Consider the following 17,348-nt stretch of genomic DNA (forward strand, 5'->3'; position numbering starts at 1 on the left):
GTACAGCTCCCAGGACAAGCTGCAGTGGACAAAGCAGTCCCTCTGCACACCTGACGCTCATGGAAAGCCCCAGCCATTTGTCCTCCTAGCTTTGTTCAGGCTGGGCAGAGGTCTTCTCCTGGGTACAAGAACTGGGACACTGGCAGGTGCCCCAGCCCCAGTAGGGCCCTGGGTCTTAGTCAGGGCTGAGCTTGCCCAGGTCTAGGGAGAATCAGTGTCAGGAAATGGGGGTGGAAGTAAATGTGTGAAGACCGCAGGGAGCTGGGACCTGGGAGGCCAGAGGTGGTACTGGGACCAGAAGTCTTAGGCCAGACCCTGGGAGACGAGCCAATCCATGGTCAGGGGTCAGTCCAGGCTGATCCGTTATAGCCAGGACCATCAATGGGATGAGTGGACTATCCAGAGCATGGGACGGGTATGCCAACCACCCCCTACCTCCGCAGGTGGAACGCTTCATGTTCGAAGGCGTCGAGATCCCACTCGTGCCATCTTGTGCTGTGTTTATTACCATGAATCCGGGCTACGCTGGCCGCACCGAGCTGCCTGATAACCTGAAGGTGAGTTCAGGCCTGGGTTGGTCTGGGAGGCTGCTCAGGGCACTGGGAAACACCAGAGCTGTGGCCTGGGCTCAGAGATGCTCACACACTTATGCAGGGACACACAGCTGCTGGACATCAGGGACTGTGCTTTCCCATGGTAGCCCTCCTGCCCAGGGGTCCCCCAGCCGTGGAGAGGAAGGGCCAGGCTTGTCCTCAGGGCCTGAGAGAAGGCAAGGGCAGGTTCAAGTCAACACAGAGGACTGGTTTCTAACAGGCAGAGGGATCCACGCATAGGGGAGTACAAGCCTCAACTATGGCAGGCACAGTGGAGAGAGGATCCAAGTTCTGGCAGGGGAGGAGGGCAGTGCAGCCACCTTCTGAGGACCAGACAGTCCAGAAAGCGGGTGATGCTCTGGGAAGGGAGGTCGGCCTCTCCATTCACCTGGGTACCCTGTGCCCCAGGCGCTCTTCCGGCCCGTGGCCATGATGGTTCCGGATTATGCCATGATCGCGGAGATCTCTCTCTATTCCTTTGGCTTCAACGAGGCCAATGTGCTGGCCAAGAAGATCACAACCACCTTCAAGCTGTCCTCCGAGCAGCTCAGTTCCCAGGTGAGATCCTGCCCAGAGCAGGTTCCAGGGTCTGGGAGCTGCTGTCTTCCCCCTACAACCCTTGGAGGTAGGAATCACACCCCCACTTCTCAGCTGAGGACACTGAGGTCCGAAGCAGCCAGGAGCCTGGCCAGGCTCACGTGTGCACAGGGGAGTTGAAGCAGGAGCCAGGAAGAGATGACCACCTGAGCTAGTGCAGGTGCAAGGGAGGGTTGACCAGTCAGAGACCAAGAATCACACAACCAAGGCTGGGGAGCAGGTGCACTTAGGTTGCATGGGACCAGAGGGGGATAGCCAACCCCACCTCCCCTGGAGCCTCCCAGCACCAAGGCTTGCCCCTCGGTGAGCTGGGCCTATGTCTAGGGGTAGATGCTACTGGTTCAGGCAGCAGCACTAGTGGATGAGCTTTCTGTTTGGGCTCCAGTCTCAGGCAGGCTGCCCCTTTACAGTAGCAGAGATGAGCCCCGACTCTGGGCTTACATGCTACCAGCTTAGTTTCCTAATGGTCCCAGAAACAAGTCCCTGTTGTCACCCTCATGGGCGCTCTCTAGGTGACCTGTTCATGCATGAACACCCATCTCTGTGGCTTGCGAGACTACACTTGCCTTTGGCCCGGTGGGGCCCACCGAAAACCATGGGCTAGAAGAGCAATCTATTATGAGGAAAAAGAGCAGCTCCCCACACCCTTCTTTCTAATCATCTGCTTTCAAAAATGCCCCCACCAATCTCCAGTAACAGAGCCATTATCCCCCGCATGGTTCTGGAAAGCACTCACCCCTTCCCAAGTGCTGATGACCTGAAGCCAAGCCCAGTCTCTGCATCCAAATCCAAGTCCAAGATTTCTGGGAAACATGCTGGTCTGTGGGTTGGGCCCAGGTATATGTAGCTTCATGGTCTGACACCATGGGGCAAAATGGTGAGCTTGATATTTCCATCACACCTGCTCTATAATGAAAAGAGATGGACCCAGTGGCAAACATGGGAAAAGCCATGGTAGTGTGGTCAAGAGGGTGGGTCTGGAGAGAGGTGATGTGTGTTAGAAGGAAGCTCAAAGGCCATCAAGGCCAGTCTTCTTGTGGCAGAGGTTGGAAACTCCTTCATTCTCAATGTAAATAAAACCTGAGTGCCTCCCTGCCCTTGGCGCTATGCTGGGTGGGCCCGCAGGGACTGAGCCGTGACCAAGGCAGACACCTCACCCTCAGGGTCCAGGAGGCGGGCAGGGTGCTTTCTCTGGTAGAGGGAGAGAGCGACTGGGGCAGTGAAGCAGAGACACCAGAGGAGCACGAAGTGCAGTGCCCAGCCCAGGCTGGGATGTGTGAGTGGGTGCTGACAGCCTGCAGGGAGAGTGACATCAGCCACGGGCTGGGTGATGAGGCCTGGCCAGGTGTCAGGTGGGAGGCTGAGTGCTCCCCAGAAGCCCCAAGAGGTATAGTGCCCACCACCACTCCTCTTTTTGGTGGTGACAGGACCACTATGACTTCGGGATGAGAGCCGTGAAGACTGTGATCTCAGCTGCCGGGAACCTTAAGCGAGAAAACCCCAGCATGGATGAGGTGAGCTCCATTCAAAGAGGTGCCCGAGGGCTCCAGGGGAGCTCTGGTGGTGGGGATCCAGGAGGGGTGGGCGATCCAGGGGGCCTCTGGAGCAGCTTGAGGGTCAAGGGTCATCTGACTTGGGCCTCTGCTGCAGGAGCTGATTTGCCTCCGGGCCATCCGAGACGTGAATGTGCCCAAGTTCCTGCAGGAGGACCTCAAGCTCTTCTCTGGGATCGTGTCTGACCTGTTCCCCACCATCAAGGAGGAGGATACTGACTATGGCATCCTGGACAAGGCCATCCGCAAGGCCTGTGAGAAGAGCAACCTGAAGGACGTGGACGGTGAGCCCTGGCCCTACCCCACAGTCCTGTGGGCACCAGAAGAAGGCTGGGTCTGGCTACGCCAGGCTCGTAGTCCAGCCTCAGGGTCCCTCACGCCTGGCCAAGCATGCTGTGAGCTGGGGCTCTCTGCCTCTGTCTCCACTGGGACCCTTCAAGTGATGGGAGTTGAGGAAAAACTCTTTCACCTTCACTCTCACATTCAATACTTCTGACACCAGAGGTGTGGGGTTTTACCTCAAACTCATCAGTTCTCTAACACGCCTGAGTGTTCTACAGATCAATTCAAATCTGCCACTAATGAGGGTCAGCACAGACCCCACAGGATAAGGGCTGAGTTCCACAAGACTGCACCCCCTTCAGACACCAGTCACGAGCACAGGGTCCCCAGGTTACCCACAGCTTCTGTCCTCCTTCGCTACAAATCACAGGTTCCCATGCCCCCCTCCTCAGGCTTGATCATTTGCTGGAACAACTCACAGAACTCAGGGAAACAGGAATGTTTGCTGGTTTATTGTTTAAAAAAGGATGTGATAAAGGATACAGGTAACAGCAGGGTGAAGGGCTACACAGGGTGAGGTCTGTCCCCGTGGAGTTGGGGTGAGTCACCCTCCCAGCCTGTGGAGGTGCTCACCAACCCGGAAGCTCTCCAAACCCTCTGTGCTCAGGGCTTCACAGGCCTCTATGAGGTAGGTACTACTGCCACCCCATTTCACAGATGAGGAAACTGAGGTGTGGGGAGTGAGGTAACCCACCAGAGGTTACAACGAACTAGTGGCAGAGCCAGGATCTAAGCCCCTACTCTGACCCCTGGGCACCCCCTGCCATGTCCCTCCAGGATTCCTGACCAAGTGTATCCAGCTCTACGAGACCACGGTGGTGAGGCACGGCCTCATGCTGGTCGGGCCCACAGGCTCTGGCAAGAGTAACGTAAGTGTTCCCTGTGCTGAACTGCAGGTCCTTGTTGGTTTTCTACTTTATTTATCTGGGTGTGCCAGGTCTTACTTGCATCATGTGGGATCTAGTTCCCTGACCAGGGATCAAACCCGGGCTCCCTGTATTGGGAGCGTGGAGTCTTGGCCGCTGGACTACTAGAGCAGTCCCTGATTATCTGCTTTAAATATAGCAGTGTGTGCATGTCAATCCCAAACTCCCAATCTATCCCTCCCCCTCGCCCTTCCCCTCTGGCAACTATAAATTCATTCTCTATATTCTAACATAAAATAAAAATTTTAAAAAGAAAGAAAAAAAATGAGTAACTTAAGTGGAGCCAAGCTGCGTGGCCCATTGCCCACAGTGTGGGCCTGAGGGCAGGGCAGCCTCAGCAGCAGGGGTCTTGGCCCCCAGCTTGTGCCTCCTGGGCCTTTAGAATACCCCGCTGCTCCCTGAGGCCCACAGCCCACACCAGCCCTGCTCTCCAGGGAGCTCGGAGGCTCACTCTTGCCTGGCCGTTTCCCCAGTGTTACAGAGTCCTGGCTGCTGCCATGACGTCATTGAAAGGGCAGCCATCCATCAGCGGCGGTGTGTACGAGGCCGTCAACTACTACGTGCTCAACCCCAAGTCCATCACAATGGGACAGCTGTATGGGGAGTTTGACCTGCTCACCCATGAGTGGTGAGTGGCCCGAGACCCTTCCGGGCACTGCCCTGCTCCTAGACCTCTGCACCCTGTGGGTCCCTGGCCGCCTCCCTCCCCCAGCTGAGTGGAAGGTTGGGAGCTCTGGCTCTGGAGCCCAAGTTCCTGGGACTCTTGCCACCACTGTGCTTCCTCACCGAGTGCCCCACCTCACCCCCGCCCCCCACCCCGGACCTTTGTCCCTCACCTGCAAAGTCGGGATAAAAATGACACCACTGTTAATGGGAGGTGGCTGGGACAGTGTAGCACATGGCAACCACTCAGGAAAAGTTGTCTATTATTGTCAGTACCCACGAGAGGCTGGCGGTCCCTCTTTGGGGCCTGTGCTCCCAGGCCGAGGTGTGCATTTTAGGGGGAAATGCATGGAGCTGACTAGAGGCCCACCAGTCAGCACTAGAAGCTTTTCTCTGGGGCTATTCTGTTTCTCCAGAGAAGTCTCCAGTCTCCTGCTGGGGTGACTTCTTCTTGGTCCCAGTGTTCTGGGAACTCAGTGGGGAATGGGCACTGGAGAAAGGACAGTCACCTGTCTTTCTGAACATGGGCCTGTCCAGCTTCCCCCGTTGCTGGTGAAGGGTCTCAATCACAGCCACTCCAGGCTGTTGTGTGGACAGGTTGGGGTCTGGGGACCAGACCAGAAAAATGCCCTTCTACCCACCTGTTTCCTTGGCATTTGGTGCCTCTGAAGTATGAGCCTTCCTGGTTCTGTGGCAGGAACTAGATACATCTCGTGACGCTGCTGTCTCTGCGAGGTCATTTGCCCCTTCTCTACCTCTGTCCATCTTCTGGGACCGTGTGACCCTAGACTTCTGTGTTCCCTCCTCCCCATCTTCCTTTTCTTTTGAGAGTATTACTTTCCATCTTCCTTTAATGTGACTTTAGTGAGGACTCAGCAGGGAGGGGAGGAGGGCTGGCAACCCACTCCAGTATTTTTGCCTGGAGAATCCCCATGGACAGAGGAGCCTGGAGGACTACAGTCTGTGGGGTTGCAAAGAGTCAGACATGACTGAATGACTAAGCACAGCACAGCAGGGAGAGAATATAACCACGCATTTTCATTACATATTATACCAAAAAGTCCTATTTTCCCTATTGTAATTTTTAAATGAATGAAAGTACTGAAGACAAAAAAAAAAAAAACAACACGCAGAGCAGGACCAACCTGGATCCAGGTTTCCCTGGGAGCCAGCTGTGCTTGTGGCCCTTCCTCCCTGGCACCCACGGCCCTCTGCCTCCAGTGCCCACAGCCCTCTCCTCCATGGTGGCTGCAGGACAGATGGGATCTTCTCCTCCCTCATCCGGGTGGGGGCCATCGCCTCCGACACCAGCAAGAAGTGGTACATGTTTGATGGGCCAGTGGACGCCGTCTGGATTGAGAACATGAACACGGTGCTGGACGACAACAAGAAGCTGTGCCTCAGCTCCGGGGAGATCATCAAGCTCACAGAGGTCCATCCACCTGTCCACTCACCCCGCTGTCCTCTGCAACCGGGTGGGCCCAGGGGCCACACCAGGCTGGCCAAGCCTCATCCCCCCAACCCTTCCCTCTCCGGGCCAAGGCTTCCTCCCCATCCCCAGGCTCGTGTACCTGAGGCACGTACTGCCCGGCTGCTCGGCGCTTCCCTTGCGGCAGACCCACTCTCTGCAATGCTCTCAGCCCAGGACGACCACCTCAGTCTTAGTCGATGCTGCCTTGTGCTTCCCAGGCCCACTCACAGCCATTTCAGCCCAGGCTGGCTCAGGCATCCTGGCAATGTGCCTGGAGTCTGAGGTACAGGTGGTACAGAGGCCAGTGTGACCCTGTGTCCATGTACACAGTTTGGGGGCTCTGGAGCAGAGCACACAGTTCCCATCAGATCTCCCAAGGGCTCCAGGGACCCCAAAATGCCCTGACCCCAGGCTGGCCAGAGGGCTTCCGGGAATCTCCTGACTTAGACTCCTCCCCGAGGCTCCAGCAAGAGCCACGTGATCAGCTGAGGCCAAGGGTTCCTGCATTTGCCCCTACCCCGGCACTGTGCCTGGCCCACCACCTGCCCTGGGCCCGCCCGCTGTTGCAGGATGGGCAGCCCCTCCCCATGGCCCTGCGGCCCTTTCCCCTGCCCTGGGGGCCAGCAGCTGTCCTGCTCACGCAGCTCATCTTGGTGGCAGGCTATGACCATGATGTTCGAGGTTCAAGACCTGGCGGTCGCCTCCCCAGCCACAGTATCCCGCTGCGGCATGGTGTACCTGGAGCCCAGCATCCTGGGGCTCATGCCCTTCGTCGAGTGCTGGCTGAGGCGTCTCCCTGCCTTACTCAGGCCCTTTGAGGAGCAGTTCAAGTCCCTCTTTGTCTCCTTCCTGGAGGTGAGGGAGGCCACAGTGTGCCGGCCCAGGTGGGGGCAGCCGGGTGCTATGGCCAACATCCACAAGAGTGGGGTGCCCATCCTCTGCAGGAGTCCCTCGCTTTCGTCCGGTCCTTGGTGAAGGAGGTGATCACCTCAACCAACAGCAACCTGACCATGAGTCTCCTCAAGCTGCTGGACTGCTTCTTCAAGCCCTTCCTGCCCAAAGAAGTGAGACTCTGAGCAGTGAACTGCAGCCTGCTCCCTCCTGCCCCGCTTGCCTCGCCCGAGGGCCCCGAATCCCAAGTCCAGCTTCCTGGAAGAGAGAATTGGATTGGCTCACGTGGTTCATGGGACACCCCCGTCCAGTCTGCTGCAGAGGCCAAGGGACGACCCCCCACCCCCCTGGTTTCCTCAGGTCACTCCGTTCTGTCGCCGCCCTCTGTCCCCAGGGCCTCAAGAAGATGCCGTCCGAGAAGCTGAGCCGCATCCCTGAGCTGATCGAGCCCTGGTTCATCTTCTCCCTCATCTGGAGTGTGGGTGCCACTGGGGACAGCACTAGCCGTAGCAACTTCAGCCACTGGCTCAGGATCAAAATGAAGACAGAAAACGTGAGAGGCAGCCGCCCTTCATGGCTGGGCTGGGCTCACACCTCTTGGGCTGGGCTCCAAGGGCTGGGACGTGTATGCTGACTGCTGGGTGTTTTGGGACTGTCCCCCAGGCCCAGGGCCCCAGGGACAACAAGTAGCCACATAAGTGACTGGGCCTCATCATCTGGTTCCCCCCCACCCCCGATCCCTTGCAGGTGGCCTTGCTTTTCCCAGAGGAGGGGCTGGTGTTTGATTACAGGCTGGAGGACGGTGGCATCAGCAGCACCAGTGATGATGACGACGAGGAGGAGGAGGGCAAGCAGGTGATGGAGGAACAGCACGGGGAGGGGGTGAGGGGAGGTCAGGTGGTGGCTGTCTTACTCAAGGAATAATGGCTGCAGAGAGGAGGCCCTGTTGATGGCCACAGATGTCACGCTGGGGTTATTTGCATCATCTCATGAATCCTCACAGACCCACAGGGTGGTTACTAGCGTGTCCATTTCCCGAACAAGGAAACTGGGGCTCAGAACAGTCATACCCAGCTAGTCGGTGTCAGAGCTGGCCTTGAGCCTGGGACTGGGGGAGGACAGAGTGCCTCCCTTCCTAACCATGTGTACTGCCTGTCCCATTTGCTGCTGAGCCCAGGGATTCATCAACTTGGTTCTACTTAAGAGCCCCATTTGCCCAGGGGCAGGGCTCCCCAAGAGTGTAGGAGTAAGCCCCCATGGCCTGTCTCAGTGTCCCCATTGCTCCTCTCAGCCAGCAAGGGCTTCATGAACCTACCCTCGTGGCATCAGGACCCCAGCTCAGAAGGAGGAGTGGCCAAAGAGGCACCTCAGAGGTGGTCGCCACACACGGTCCTGCTGGGGTTCTCACACATATGAGTCTGACCATCAGTACCGTCCCCAGTGGGACATGTTGATTTGACCACAGAGAGGGATGTCTGCAAGCTGAGTCAGGGCTGTGGGTGGGTGAAGGGATTCATGTAGCTGGGGATGGCGGGGGAGACCAGGTCAGGTGACTTCCCAGTATCCAGGTGATGCTGGTCCCACAGTTGTGGCCCCCACAGGCTTGGGAAGCCTAAAGTCAACAGCAAAGATCTTTGCATTCTGGGTTGTCCAGTTCCCAGAGGACTTCTCTCATATGCAGAGACCAAGGGACTGGCCCCACTGGAGGTAACTGGATGCAGCGAAGCCTTCATTTGGGCAGCTGTGTACCCAATTCCTGGAGGTTTGTTCCGGAAGTCCCCCACCCTGGGCATAAAGCAGGGCATACGGATTCCTATTTCTATCAGAAGCAGCCCCTCCGCTGGACCCTCTTGGCCGACAGTGTAGCTCCTTGCCCTCTTGGTACACTCAGCCTGGACGGGAACGAGGAGAGGTTCCAGGCCCCTCCTGTGCCACCTGTGGTTCCAGGTCGCCTGGGTGAAGTGGATGGACTCCTCCACCACATTCACCATGATGCCAGACACCAACTACTGCAACATCATCGTGCCAACCATGGACACCATCCAGATGTCCTACCTGCTAGACATGCTGCTCACCAACCACAAGCCCGTGAGTGCCCCTGCCACCCCAGCCTCCCCTCACCCCAAGGCCTAGGCCGGGGGTGACCGGCCTCCTGCACTGATAGGGCAGCAGCTCCTACTGCGCATCAGGCCCTGTGAGAACGCTCTGACCTCATGACCCCCCTCTCCTAGGTGCTGTGCATCGGGCCCACGGGCACAGGGAAGACCCTCACCATCTCCAACAAGCTCCTCAAAAACCTACCACTGGAATACGTCAGCCACTTCCTCACCTTCTCTGCCCGTACCTCGGCCAACCAAACCCAGGACCTCATCGACAGCAAGCTAGACAAGAGGCAGGCCCCCTGGCTCCTTCCTGGATCCCTATGTCCCCCAGCCTGGCTCAGCCAGATGCTGCGTCCCCTCCCCTCCTGGGTGGGAGGTGCCCGTGCACCCTTCTTCTATCAGGAATTCTCCCGAGTCCTTCTGTGGGCACTCTCCCTGGAACGGGCGCTTGGGTAGGGCTTGTGATCCATCTGCCTGGAGGTAAGACTCAGGACAGCCAGATGTGATGTCCCAGGACACTCAGAATGGGACAGGAGCTCCTCAAGAGGCCCAGCGATTTGGGGGAGGCTGAAGTTAGTGAGGGCCTCCCAGAGGTGGAGCTGCCCTCCTGCAGCCCTGGACTCCCCGAGGGCCTGGTGCCAGGGGCCCTGGGCTCACACAGCCCCTCCCCGCAGGCGGAAAGGCGTGTTCGGGCCGCCCCTGGGGCGCAACTTCATCTTCTTCATCGATGACCTGAACATGCCAGCCTTGGAGACCTATGGCGCCCAGCCACCCATTGAGCTGTTGCGCCAGTGGATGGACCACGGCGGCTGGTATGACCGCAAGATCATCGGTGCGTGTGTTCAGCCTGGGCCAGGGGGTGGTTTGGGGTGTGCTGGTCAGAGCCTAGGCCCACAGAGTCATAGAGGGTCCACAAAAATGTCCTAATCTCTTTTAAAAACAAGGGGAAAATGAACATTTAGGTCACAGAGCATTTAAAATGTATGATATTAATGCATTTGTCTATGTGCCAATGCTGTTGTAAAGTATACATTAAAAAAATTTTTTTTTAATGGAGGAGGCCCATGAAGGTGGAAGTACTCAGGGCCTACAAAAGCCTTAATGTAGCCCCTGGCAGGGCCTCTGACTTCCTACTCCCACTCCAGGAGCCTTCAAGCATCTGGTGGATATCAACTTTGTCTGTGCCATGGGCCCCCCTGGTGGAGGCAGAAATGCCATCACCCCACGGTTGACCCGCCACTTCAACTACCTGTCCTTTGCTGAGATGGATGAGGTCAGCAAGAAGCGCATCTTCTCCACCATCCTGGGCAGTTGGGTGGGTAAGTACCAGGCAAGAGTGGAGGAGGCCGTGGGCTCCAGCAGAAGCCCAGGTCCAGTGAGCCACACTGGGAAGAGCTGGGGTGGCTGAACCACTGACTCCACCCCTTACTCAGCTCTGTTACCTTTGGCCAGTTCATGAACCTCTCTGAGCCAGTTTCTTCATCTAAAATGGGTGACAGTATTAGGGCCCATCACCCCAAGTTGTGAAGGTTAAATAAGACACTGCATGTAGAGCATCTGGTATGAAGCTGGCACACAGAAACTGCTGAATGTATGATTTATACATATGCATACATGTACGTTCACCCATATAAGCACACACATACATATGTTAGAATCTCTAGTGGAGAGATGTTATTGATACTTTTGAGCATGAGGAAATACCACCAAGATAGAGTGAACAAAGTGGTCCTCATCTTCCATGAGGCTTGAAGAAAGGTCTGCCCCGGGATGCAGTTTCCCCTAACCAGTCCACTTCCCACCGAGAACATATTCTGACCTTTAAACTCCACTTGACACTGTGCTAGGTGGTGAGTGAGGGGAGTCAGGCCTTCCCTCCTCTGGCCTGCCCTGCCCCGCCCCCAGGGACTATAGGCCAGAACTTGCCTCCATGCCCAGCTTAGGGGTGGGGCCATGTGGCTCTGAGGAGGGGATGGTGGTCAGGGGCTGCTCTGGGGCTGCTCAGCTGGGTATAGCCAGTCAAGGTGGGCAGCAAGTGGCTCATCTAACTCTGAACCCTTATCTCTCCCTCAATCCTCTAGATGGACTCCTAGGAGAAAAGAGTTACCGGGAGCCTGTGCGTAAGTGTAGTGCCCAGAACCCGGTGCAGGGCCTGGAGGGGGCACGGGCCCTTGTTCCAGGGGCAGCCCTGGACTCAAGTCGGATGTGGCTGAGGCTTGGGTCCCAGGGGCCACAGTGAGCCCTCCTTAGGCTCCTGTGGGGACCCCTGGACAGTGCCGGAGCAAAGGTCGCCACGCACTGACAGTCTCCATAGGGTCATTCACCTGTTACGTGGCTGGTCAGGGCCTGGGCCCATGCCCGTCCCATAGTAGAAGCAAGGTGAGTGTCCCTCCTCCAGTTCTGAGCCTGCTTGGCCCCTCAGGGCTTCAGGTCTCTGTTCCCATGCACTTCTGAGCAAGGCCTCCCCAGCATTTATATCAAATATCCCAACCCCGGCTTATTCAGTCTCCTGTTTACTGGTCGGAGTCTGTCTTCCTCACCAAGAATGTCAGCTTGTTGGGGTGAGAAGTGTGTCTGCAGGGGCCGCCCCCGCCTCCCCCCGCCGTGCCCAGCACCTAAAACAGTCCCCATGTTAACAGAGGAGCCCACGTTGGGGCTGGTGAGCCCTTCCGCCCCTTCTTTGCCTTTTTCCTCTTTGTGGAGGCTCTCTCTGCCCCAAATTCTCCCTGACAGAATTTTGGTTCCCAGAAAAAAACGGGATGGTTTTCAGAGCACAAGCAAATTGTGTAGTGGTAAAAATGCAAGGGGGTGATAAGCCCCCAAGGTCCTGGCTGAGCCCAGGCTTCCACACCCATGGCAGTGCACTCCTTACCCCCATGTAGGTAAGGACCCCTCCCATGCATGGCTCTGAGCAGCACGTTTCATTCAGGTCTGGCCCCATTAGTGTCTCCAATTCCACAACTGTATCCCAACACCCCAACACAGGGACAGGCTAGGTCAGTGATAAAGATATAAAAGTGGGGAGCTCCCAGCGAGAGATTCCTAACCCCATGGTGGGGGTCGCCAGGAAGACCTTGTCAGAGGTAGCATCCGAGAGGTCTGCAGGGCGGGGGGAGTCCAAGCCTGCAGGCTGGGGAAAGGCATGTGCAGAGGACACAGCCCCAGATCTGCATGGGCCGTGACCCAGGTCCACTCTCCTGTTCCTTCAGCTGGGGCCCCCAACATCGCCCACTTCACGGATCCTCTCGTGGAAGCCACCATCATGGTGTACTCCACCATCACCTCCCAGCTGCTGCCCACCCCGGCCAAGTCCCACTACACCTTCAACCTGCGGGACCTCTCCAAGGTCTTCCAGGGAATGCTCATGGCCGACCCAGCCAAGGTCGAGGTGAGGACTGGTGGGCCCCTCCCCAGCGTACAGTAGCAAGTGCTCACACTGACCTCATGGTCCTTCCGCGACCCCAGTTTTAGGCCTTCCTGATCAAACACTCCTCAGCCTTGATCTGGTCAGGCCCTGGGGCTAGGGGTGGAACTTGGCATCAGCAGCTGCCAAGCCCCCAGGAGCTTCAGGCAGCTGAGTCCCATCTTGCTGGTGAAATCCATGCCTAGGATAGTGGCTGTGATGGGGCCACACAAAAGCAGGAGCCAGGCCCCGGCAAGGCCTGCTGGGTTCCTGATGGCAGCCCAGGGTATAAGAAAACTGGGGGAAGAGTCCATGGGATGCCTTCTAGGAACTGAAGGTACCAGGAGGAAGGAGCAGGAGTGCAGCGGGGAGCAGTGTCAAGGGTGCTGGGTGCCTGTGCAGCTCCGTGGCTGCAGCGGGAGAGAGTCTGGAGGTGCTGGGAGCCGGGGGTGGGGAGGGTGTAGATTTGCACTTTGGAATGGGGGATGGATGGGTCCGTGTGTGCGGGCCTGGTGTCTAAGGGACAGGGTGAACAGGACAGACACTAGCCTTGGCCCTCCAAGCTCTAGGCAGAGGGGTCGAGAGAAGAGCCTGGGGACCTCCTAGGGCCGGTCCCATCACCTGAGGAGAGGCAGGAGAGTCAGCACGGAGGCGGCATCAGGATGTGGCTAGTGTCAGAGGGGGCTTGGGGATCAAGTGAGGGGTTAGATGTGGGGTGTCAGGAAGGTATAAGGAGTCAGGATTCCCTCCCAGGCTCGGGGTTTGGGGAGCTGTGGGGACTCTGAAAAGTGTGTGCTAAGTCAGTTCAGTCATGCCTGACTCTTTGTGACCCCATGGACTATGGCCTGCGAGGCTCTTCTGTCCAAGGGATTCTCCAGGCAAGAATACTGGAGCAGGTTGCCATTTCTTTCTTTCTCTGAGGGATCTTCCTGACCCAAGGATCAAACTTGAGTCTCTATGTCTCCTGTATTGGCAGGCATGTTCTTTAACACTAGTACCACCCAGGAAGCCCAGGGTGAGGGGGACCCTGAAGCTAAAGGAGCTGGGTGCCCAGCTGGTACAGCTGGGCCTGAAGCAGGGGGTGGCAGTGGAGAGGCCAGGGCAGCAGTGTGTGGACCGCATCCTCCGTGGGCCAGCAGACACTCAGGGTCCTGCCAGGTCCCGGTGAGAGAGCCAGGCCCAGGTCAGGGCCCTGGTGCGTTGAGAGGCGGCTGAGGCCGGGCACTGACGCCAGGCTGGCCGCAGGACAAGGTGCAGCTGCTGCGCCTGTGGTACCACGAGAACTGCCGCGTGTTCCGCGACCGCCTGGTGAACGACGAGGACCGTGACTGGTTCGACAAGCTCCTGGAGAGCCACATGGACGAGTGGGAGGTGGGCTTCGAAGAGGTCTGCCCCTTCCAGCCCATCCTTTATGGGGACTTCATGTCGCCAGGCTCCGACGTCAAATCCTACGAGCTCATCACCAATGAGAGGAAGGTGAGGGTCCTGCTGGGGCCCTAGCCCTGGGACCCCGGCCCTCTGTGGCCGCTGCTAAGACCACCACTCTCTGACCAGAGGGCTAGACACTGGTCTGGAAGGCCATTGCAGGGACTTAAGCAGTTGCCTCTCTGAGTCCCCATCTCCTCACCTGTCAAATGGGTGCAGGAGGCCCCGCTTGGCCCTTTGCTGAGGGTAAGCCTGTGGTTCAGCTGAGACCTGCTCCATAACTGGGGACCCACTAAGCCGTTTGAGGGGCTGTTGTCCACCCACAGAGCTGTGGCAGGGCCCCTGGGGCCACAAGTCTCGAGTCAAGATCCCAGGGTGGCAGGATGAAGCCGGAGTGAGTGGGCCTCCTGGTAGTTTCTCCCCACACAGACCCTCTCCAGTTCTCAGTAGCTCCCTCAGGGCCCCAGGTTGGTACATCCTGGGGAGAGCCCTGGAGGCAGCAGGCAGCTCTCTGACCCCACCCTCAGGCCTCATTCACCCGGCATCCGAAGGCCCAACATCCCTCCTTGCACAGAGGAGCATAGGGAAGGGAGGAGATATTCTCCCCGACAGCACATGTCGGAGGGTGGGGGGGACATGGTGCACGGGGACAGAAGGAGGACCCAGCTGTTCTCATCCCCACCCCCGCCCCCAGATGATGCAGGTGATCGAGGAGTACATGGAAGACTACAACCAGATCAACACCACCAAGCTGAGGCTGGTGCTCTTCATGGACGCCATGAGTCATGTCTGCCGCATCAGCCGCACCCTGCGCCAGGCGCTGGGCAACGCCCTCCTGCTGGGTGTGGGCGGCAGCGGCCGCAGCTCCCTCACGAGACTGGCCTCGCACATGTGAGGGCCCCCAGGCATGGTGGGCGGCGGGTGGCTTGTGGCAGACTCATTTCCATCCCTGTTCTTCCTCATGTTCCGCACTTGGGCAGACCCACTTGGCCCATGGGCTTCTAGAAGGCCTGGGCTCCAAGGAGAGGCAGCAGCCAGGCCCTGTGATGCCGCGGGGAATGCAGCGGGTAGCTGCAGGCATCCAGGAGGGGTTCCTGGAGGAGGTGACCATGGGCCTTCTCTCTGAATCAGAGCTTGGCGGATGGAAGGGAAGGGCATTCCAGGTGGAGGGAGCAGCCTCAGCAAAGGTCTGGAGGCCAGAGAGCAGGTTCAGGGCCGAGGAGTCAGCAAGTCTGCCCAGGACGAGAGCAGCTGGCTCAGGTGAAGCCTTAAACTCTCTACCCAAATACTTGTCTCCAGGGCCGAGTATGAGTGCTTCCAGATTGAGCTGTCTAAGAACTATGGCATGACAGAGTGGCGTGATGACGTCAAGAAGGTCTTGCTCAAGGCTGGCTTGCACAACCTGCCCATCACCTTCCTGTTCTCAGATACCCAGGTGCCACCACACGGGCAGTGGGCAGGGTCTGGGGTGAGCGGGATACAACTCACCCCAGCACGCCATCCAGAATGGTGGTCAGTTCTTTTAGTCCAGGTCCCTGTCAGTGAGGGTGGATCTTGGGAGGAATGGCTGGAAGAGGGGCAGGGGGCCAAACCCAGCCTGTCAGAACTGGGGGGTGGGCATAGATCATGGCTACTCCCAGAGGTAAAGAAGGCCCCTGGCGCCATGGCTGTCCACAGGCAGAACCACACGCACTGGTCAAGGGCTTCTGACCTCAAGGACCACAGGACTGGTACCTACAGTGCTGGGCCCACGGCTTCCTTCCTGGGGCTGCTCCATCTGGAGCTCCCTAGGTGTGAAGCCTCTTCCAGGGCTGAGAGAAGGAGAGGTGTGGGTCTGGAGCCTCAAGACAGACAGGGCAGAGCTTCAGCCTGACTGGCATTTGGGGTTGGGCCGAAATTGAAGCCCCGGAAGGCTCCCAGCCAGCCCTGCTCTTCTCTCTGGGGCTTCCCTTACATAGTCAGGCAAGAGAGGGTGCCTTCTGGCACTGGCCGGGCCCTGGCCATATGAGATAGGAAGGACCTGTTTCTGCCTGTGGCCTGGTTCTCTCCGGTAAGTTAACTGTGAGATGTGGAGAGGCCCAGCAAGAGAGGAGGAAGACACTGCATGTCCCACCCAGGACCCAGGCCCTTCCATAGCCAAGCACCGATGTTCAGAGTCTCTGCTGTAGGGCAGGTCTGGGTGTGAGTCCTCAACCACGACTCGGGAGGTCACCTGCGTAACCCCGGGCTTCTCTGAGCCTAGTGGCACTGTCCGTGGAAGAGTCTGCTGCTAAGGTCCAGGGAGACCAGGGTCGTGGAGCCCCACACCCCAGGGCCATCGTCAAGGTTCAGTTCCTCCACCCTGCTCTCCCCCAGATCAAGAATGAGTCCTTCCTGGAGGACATTAACAACATCCTGAACTCGGGCGACATTCCCAACCTCTACAACGTGGATGAGCAGGACCAGATCATCACCACCATGCGGCCATACATCCAGGAGCAGGGCCTGCAGCCCACCAAGGCCAACCTCATGGCTGCCTACACTGGGCGTGTGCGCAGCAACATCCACATGGTGCTGTGCATGAGGTGTGGGCGGCCGTCGCAGCCCCACGGGACCGTGGTTGGGGCGGGGGGGCGGCCGGGCCTGCCCGCCGTGCCACTGGGCCCAGGCTGCTCTGCCCTGGTGTCCTGGCTCACACACCACAGTGCTGTCAAATAACCCTGGGTCCTGGGTTCCTGGGCAGGGCAGGGGGGTGTCAGTGTCTCAGGGCCTCATTTGAGCCCCCGCCCCCCAGCCCCATTGGAGAGGTCTTCCGAGCTCGCCTGAGACAGTTCCCCTCCCTGGTCAACTGCTGCACCATTGACTGGTTTAATGAGTGGCCGGCAGAGGCCCTGGAGTCTGTGGCCATCATGTTCCTGAGTGAGATCCCAGAGCTGGACGCCAGCCCCAAAGTAATCGAAGGACTGGTAGGTATCTCGGTGAAGAGAAAGCCCGTGTGGGGAGAGACTGTGTAGATTTGGGTGTGGGGTCACCAAGGTCTGGGTGAGAGTTCCCAGGCGCACCACGTATGGGAAGTCTCTAGGCAGACAGCTTTACCTGTCTAAGCCTCAGTTTCCTCATCTATATAATAGGAATGTCACACGGTGGTCACGGTGATGTAGGAGGCTGGACACACAGTTTCACAGTCACCATTATCTTATTCCCAGAGGGTTTCATAGCAGCTTCTCTGAAGAGCCCCCTGATACACCCCAGAGACCACAGATGGGTGGGAGGGCTTGCTATGTCTAGCCCAGCCTAAGAAAGTGGTGGTCACCTGAGGGCTGAGAGCTCAGATGAGCCCACTGCTGTTCAGCCATGCTGAGGCCCAGGGCCTTCCCTTCCCCCATCTACAGCCTCCAAGTGG

At 58.0% G+C, this 17,348-nt stretch overlaps 1 protein-coding gene across 1 annotated transcript in view; it reads left to right on the top strand.

Moving 5' to 3' along the window:
• DNAH1 (dynein axonemal heavy chain 1) overlaps positions 1 to 17,348 on the top strand; it is a 74,645-nt gene that overhangs the window by 42,481 nt on the left and 14,816 nt on the right. Inside the window, exons 30-51 of the mRNA XM_043443366.1 lie at positions 444 to 557; positions 1,002 to 1,151; positions 2,618 to 2,704; positions 2,841 to 3,027; positions 3,863 to 3,954; positions 4,485 to 4,639; positions 5,929 to 6,106; positions 6,806 to 7,000; positions 7,090 to 7,209; positions 7,431 to 7,589; positions 7,784 to 7,891; positions 8,984 to 9,124; positions 9,268 to 9,428; positions 9,813 to 9,970; positions 10,284 to 10,457; positions 11,220 to 11,258; positions 12,348 to 12,526; positions 13,787 to 14,017; positions 14,661 to 14,857; positions 15,266 to 15,401; positions 16,322 to 16,530; positions 16,740 to 16,911. Coding sequence (XP_043299301.1) covers positions 444 to 557; positions 1,002 to 1,151; positions 2,618 to 2,704; positions 2,841 to 3,027; positions 3,863 to 3,954; positions 4,485 to 4,639; positions 5,929 to 6,106; positions 6,806 to 7,000; positions 7,090 to 7,209; positions 7,431 to 7,589; positions 7,784 to 7,891; positions 8,984 to 9,124; positions 9,268 to 9,428; positions 9,813 to 9,970; positions 10,284 to 10,457; positions 11,220 to 11,258; positions 12,348 to 12,526; positions 13,787 to 14,017; positions 14,661 to 14,857; positions 15,266 to 15,401; positions 16,322 to 16,530; positions 16,740 to 16,911 — 3,342 coding nt within the window. The remainder of the gene's footprint in view (positions 1 to 443; positions 558 to 1,001; positions 1,152 to 2,617; positions 2,705 to 2,840; positions 3,028 to 3,862; positions 3,955 to 4,484; positions 4,640 to 5,928; positions 6,107 to 6,805; positions 7,001 to 7,089; positions 7,210 to 7,430; positions 7,590 to 7,783; positions 7,892 to 8,983; positions 9,125 to 9,267; positions 9,429 to 9,812; positions 9,971 to 10,283; positions 10,458 to 11,219; positions 11,259 to 12,347; positions 12,527 to 13,786; positions 14,018 to 14,660; positions 14,858 to 15,265; positions 15,402 to 16,321; positions 16,531 to 16,739; positions 16,912 to 17,348) is intronic.

Source organism: Cervus canadensis, chromosome 22, assembly GCF_019320065.1.
Source record: "Cervus canadensis isolate Bull #8, Minnesota chromosome 22, ASM1932006v1, whole genome shotgun sequence".
Classification (NCBI taxonomy): Eukaryota; Metazoa; Chordata; class Mammalia; order Artiodactyla; family Cervidae; genus Cervus; species Cervus canadensis.